Below are 6,098 nucleotides of genomic sequence, written 5' to 3'. Positions count from 1 at the left end.
AAGTATTGTGTGCTTGGAGCAGGAAGTGGTAATAGATGCATAATACTTGCCTTCAGTATTTCTGATATCATATTCGCAACCTTGGGATATTTTATGTCAACCTGTGAGAGTAGGTTGGGCCTTAATGCCACCAATAAATGTCCATCATATCACATGCCCAAACACACGCACACACATATGTACATATATATACGGTAGCACAGTGGTTAGCACTGTTGCTTCACAGTGTCCCAGGGTCCAAGGTTGGATTCCTGGCTTGGGTCACTATCTGTGCGGAGTCTGCACGTTTTTCCCCGTGTCTGTGTGGCTTTCCTCCGGGTGCTCCGGTCTCCTCCAATAAGTCCCGAAAGAAGTGCTTGTTAGGTAATTTGGACATTCTGAATTCTCCCTCTGTATACCTGAACAGGCGCCGGAACGTGGTGACTAGGGGCTTTCCCCAGTAACTTCATTGCAGTGTCAATGTAAGCCTACTTGTGACAATAAAGATTATTACATATAACAGATAACACACACATATGTATATTTGACATGTATGGACATGCATTGGGTCAGCAGAGACGACATTGGACTGCAGTTGTGATTTGAATATGCTGTCAGCACTCACGCTCTGAGGTTGAATAGGAAGACTGGGGGAAGGAGAGGAAGGCACCTGTGCCCCTGGACCTGTAGACGCCTGCCAGGAGGGGGAGGTGGACATTGGTGAGAGACAAATGGGGCAACACTCGGAGCATTTCTAAACTACAGGGAATCAAGAGTTTTGCTTGCTATCAGAAGTGAGGAGAGGATTCAGGAAAAAAAATTCTACCGCTGGTAAATATTTCAGCAATAATGTGACACGAGTTTCCTGTTTGGGTATTGTGTTTGAGGATAGAAGAGAGAGAGAGAAATCCCCCTTCTCTCGGAGACGCGGCAGACGGAAATGCTTTCCATACTCGACTGATGCTGAGACACTGCGAGAGAAGCCGGGCAGTGTGTACCCTGTCCTCCACACACACAGCACTCTCAGCCTGATCCAAACTTCACCCGCTCAGCCTCGGAAGGCAAGGGCGGAACAAAAGAAAGCGAGGCAGCAATTTAAGGCACACAGAGGGGGATCTGCAGTTCCTCGCCGTTACTTGGACTTCACCCCCTTTCAGGGTTCCCCCCGGGAGGGACAGGAGGACACAGCCACCATGGAAGCTGTCGCGTTGTACAACTTTGTGGCATCGGCCACCGACGAGCTCAGTTTCAACAAGGGAGAAACTCTCAAGGTGAGTCCGAAGCAGCTAATTCATCCTCAGAGCCAGCCGGTGGCTTTTCTCCTCTGGTTCTTTTTAGTGAGATCTATTTTACATCAGCCCTCCTTAGCCTCTTCTGCCATTTCCTTACATTATGTCTGGTGTGCGTGTGTGTGTTTTAAATTCATTTTTAAGGGATGCTAGGCCAGCATTTGTTGCCCATCCCTAATTTCCCCTGTGAAAGTGGTGGTGAGCTGCCTTCTCCAACCTCTGCAGTCCATGTGGTGTAGGTGCGCCCACTGTGCTGTCAGGGAAGGAGTTCCAGGATTTTGACAGCCAATACATTTCCAAGACAGGGTGGTGAGTGGATTGGAGGAGATCCTCAAGTTGGCGCTGTTCCCATGTATCTGCTGCCCTTGCTGTTGCAGATGGTAGTGGTCATGGACCTGCAAGGTGCTGTCTCAGGAACCTTGGTGAGTTCCCTACAGTGCATCTTTAGATGGTGCACACGGCTGCCACTGTGCGTCAGTGGTGGAGGGAAGGAATGTTTGTGGAAAGGGTGCCAATCAAGTGAGCTGCTAGGTCCTGGATGGTGTGGAGTTTCTTGAGTGTTGTTGGAGCCACACTCATCATGTGGGGAGTATTCCATCCCTCCTGATTTCTGTCTTGTCGATGGTGGACAGGCTTTGGGGAGTCAGGAGCTGAGTTGCTCACTGCAGGATTCCTAAACTCTGACCTTACCTTAACCTTATCTGCTGTCCCCTGGTTCTGAAACCCTTAGCACCCTTGTCCAATACTGCCCCCCCCCCCCCCCCCCCCAGATCAAATAGTTCACAGGTAAAGCCCATTGGGTGCTCAACTTGGAATTAAACTGTTCTTGCAAGAACTGATTCCCATTAAGTTATTTTTTTGTCCTCCAAACAGTTATCCAATTAAGTCTCAGCTTTCAAGATAATAGCAATCTTGTTTCACACAATTTGACATTAGAAAGTGATGTTGCATGTTCTTATTTAATGGTGGAGCAGGCTCGATGGGCCGAGTGGCCTACCCAGCCTCTAATTTGCATGTTCAGCTGCTGCAATCATGTGCCTGCCAGTTGGACCATGAATATTAAACAAAAACTTTATTTTTTTGTTTGCTCAATTTGAAATGTGTACAGAGAGTCTTGCCTAATTGTTTCCTAAAATAAAACTAGCCCACATAAAATAATACCATGCAATATTTGAGACTGAATACCTCTGATTGAGCTTATCATAGCTAAGAGTTCAGCATATTGTTTTTAAATGAGAGTAGGCACATCCTTACAAGTGCATAGCAACAGGAGATTTGCATTGAAGCTTGTACAGTAATGCATATCAAGTCAATTAGTTCACCAGTAATCTCATGAGAACATCAGATATCAGTGATAGCAGTTTCGTTCGGGATGTGCCTATTCACTAGTTTGTTCTGCTCTCAGCTCCATCACACCCGTTGCCCCTGAACATTATTTTAAAAACTGCAAATGTTACTTTTAGTGTTGCACATTTAAAAAAAAAAAGCAGGAACTGATTTTTAGACGACAAATCATGATCTCCATGTAATGATACAAAGCCTTGATTGTAATGCCACCCCACAAACCTCTGGTGCCCAATGAGCTGGTGCGAGCAGAAAATGATGGTTAAAATTAGGATAGTGTCCTCCTCTCCATGTTCATGCTTCTCGTCTGCCCGCCGCCATTTTAACTCTCGGGGGTTTGGGGAAGTATCTGAAGCTCTCAGTTAAGGGCCTTATAAAGGTTGGGGTCGATTACATTGAGATCAGAAAAAGAAAAACTCTCATTTATACAGCATTTTTCACAACCACCTAACATCTCAAAAGTGCTTTACAGCCAATGAAGTACTTTTGAAGTGTAGGCATTGCAGCAATGCACAATAAGGAGGGAATGAACGATAGAAGAGACTTTCCTGTACTGTGTGATTGAGGTGCATCTCACCCAAGACATTACCTGTCATCCCCTGCCGTGTAATCACCGACAACAACTTTGAGTGTTAGCAAATAGCATTTAACACCAAAGGTATGAGGACATGGGGGTAAGAGGTAGGTTGTAAGAGTGTTTTAATGTGTGAGAGAGAGTAAGAGAGGAGAGGAGAGAAGGTCAGGCTTATGGGTTACAGCAGCTGAGAAACAGAGAGATGAAAGAAGCCAGAAGTGGACGAGCACAGGCTGGAGGGTTCTACAGCTGAGGAATTTACAGAGTTAGGGAGTGGTGAGGCTAATGAGGGATTTGAGAACAAGGGTGAGAACTTTAAAATCCAGGTGTTTTCAGACCGGGAGTCACAGGTAGATGAGTGAGGGTATGGATGATGGGTGAATAGGGCTTGCCATGTGTAGGATACAGGCAGCAGAAATTTGGATGAGAATAAGAGTGTCTGGGTGGTGGGAGTGTGGTACTGGAGAATCAGGAAGGCAGTTCATTTGCAGCCAAAAAATTAACACTGTAATAGATGGGCTTTTATACCTGTGGTTATTGTCATCAGTTTGACTTAGCTTGTATTTGGGTTCAGAACATATTTTTCAAAATAAGGCTTGAAATTAAGGCAGAGGATCACACAAGTGTGTTACAAACAAGTCCATGGACAGAAACGATTGGCATAACGCAGTGTATCAGGCAATCACTTGCAGACAGTGACTCCATATTTTTGTGGGAAATGTCATTCCAGAAATACCCATCTTTCTGAATGTAAAAGTAACGTCAGAGCAGCATTAATTTCTCTCTCTCTTGCTAATTTTCCTCCTTTAATCTCCTTTCCTAAGGCACAGATTCCTAGCTGTGGTACAGCACAGTGACCAGATATCGATTGTTCTGTGGTGCCTCATTCAAACCATCAGCATTAATTGAGCAGTAGCACAGGTTGATTAATGGTAACATTGGCGAGCAGGCTCATGACGTAGTTGGGAGTGTTAGTATCCATTTGGAGAGCAAGTGCAGTATTAGCCCTGTAAGGGGGGGGGGGGGGGGGAAATTGCATTTATGGAGCACCTTTCTGAACTTGGGACCACCCAAGGCAATTATAGTAAATGTAACACTTTGAAACATTGACGCTGCTATAATGTAGGAAATGCAACAGCCAATTTGTGCACAGCAAGCTCCCACAAGCAACAAAGAGGTAATTAATTGGACAAGCTGTTTTCACGATGCTGGCTGATGGGTAAATATTGACTATAATTATGTTGCTAACTTTTGGTTGGCTCTTAAATGTTGCCCGTTGTATCTTTACTTAATTTGCTCTGTTTCTATAACCTTTGCTCAAGAGTCGTCAGGTATCTTTATGAACCACGAGGTTCAAGTTCAAGTACTGATCAATAACTCAACACACCAATTAGTAAGATTCAAATAACAACACATTTATTATACACAGTAAATCACTACTCACGCATAAACTCTACTTTTTAGACTATTCTCTATCACTAAAAGGCCTATACTTAGCTTCGGAATTGGCCCACCAGGTCAGTGGAACAAATGGCCTTTCATTCGATCTGAGTCTGCAGGATTCAAAAGCTGGTAGATAGGAGCGCCTATCTCGTAGCGTGCGTTGACTGGAGACTTACTTGGTAGATGCGGCAGCTTGGGCAGTTCACTCTCAAGGGTTGATTCGAGTTGCTGAGTGACCCTGCCAAGAAGACCGATTTGAACTTGGGGGCTCTACTTTATAGTCCCCAGGGGTTTCCCGCCCCTTTGGGCGGACCCCGTACCTGGTTCCAAGTGATTGGACTACGTTCCGATCACTTGGATCGATTTCTCCAATACTGGAGTTGTTCCCTGATTGCTGGGCGGTCCCTGAGTGTCCGTTGGCCTTCCTTTGTCTTGGCTCCTGCTGGTGCCGAGGAGTCTGGCTTGGCCTTATTCAGCTTCAATGTTTTGATTGTTCCCGGGGATCGCTCATTAGTATGCAGATGGCTGTGAGTTTCAGTGCTGTCTGGGCTTTTGCAAGTTCTAATACACAGGATTTCTGCACTTGCTAGTTTTTTCCTGTGTTGGCTGAATTTCCCTGTAGTCTTTGCGGACCTCCATTTTAAGTCGGGAAGTGGCCAACCCAGGTGGCTACACTCCCTCCTTGTGATCCCTAACGCGAAGCGTGAAGGATCACATAACTGTGTTGTCTTCACTTCCTGACCCAGCGAGCACTCTTCCATGGCCTCTACACTGACCATAACTATGTATGAACATTTTTAAACTAACAATTCTAAGTGGCGCTATGTCAGACAGGGACATGCATTACACAAAAAACACGGTACCTCTAATTATCTCTCATAAACTACACTCACTCAAGCATTCAATCATACTAACTTCCTAACAATACAACAATAATAGCAGCATTCACATTTTTCCTCTGGCTTGGCAGTCAAGCACAGAGGTGTAAAATATTTCCGTTGTAAATGAAACACATTTCTTTATTTACAAAAGATGCAACACAAATGTTCTTTATTGTAGATCAAGGGGTTCGGGGTCCTGGTGATAACCGAAAATAGGGGATCTTATCCTGTTTACCGGGGTGCGAGAGCGGTAGGCTCTCCTTCGCCATTTCCTCATGTGGATAGTCTGCACGATGTTGCAGAGTATCGCCAATACTAGAAGGGATTCAATTACGTATGATAGTGAATACCAGGTTATGAACGTATCACACCATGATGGTGTGTCGGTGACTATCTCGGGGTTAACTATTTCAGGGTGTAGTGTATGGTAGGGGTGGGAATCATTCCTGGCCTGTGTGGTAGGGGTCAGGGGGTTCGCATTCGCGCAGAAACGGATACAAATTACAATAACGACGAAAAACACGTATGACGTCTTCATTGTTGTCTTCTTTCCTTTTCGTCTCTTCCTTTCCGGTTCTTCGCTCTTCC

The 6,098-nt window shown here is 45.2% G+C and overlaps 1 protein-coding gene across 1 annotated transcript in view; it reads left to right on the top strand.

Annotated features, from left to right (window-relative positions):
* The first annotated feature begins 625 nt into the window (after positions 1–625).
* The window catches only part of LOC140394391 (GRB2-related adapter protein-like), an 82,384-nt gene continuing 76,911 nt past the window's right edge, over positions 626–6,098 (top strand). The window contains exon 1 of the mRNA XM_072481621.1: positions 626–1,250. Coding sequence (XP_072337722.1) covers positions 1,173–1,250 — 78 coding nt within the window. The 5' untranslated portion in view covers positions 626–1,172. The remainder of the gene's footprint in view (positions 1,251–6,098) is intronic.

The sequence above is a fragment of the Scyliorhinus torazame genome, chromosome 17 (genome assembly GCF_047496885.1).
Source record: "Scyliorhinus torazame isolate Kashiwa2021f chromosome 17, sScyTor2.1, whole genome shotgun sequence".
NCBI classification, from domain to species: domain Eukaryota; kingdom Metazoa; phylum Chordata; class Chondrichthyes; order Carcharhiniformes; family Scyliorhinidae; genus Scyliorhinus; species Scyliorhinus torazame.
Note: the sequence above shows the minus strand (reverse complement) of the source record. Positions and strands in the feature narration are given on the sequence as shown.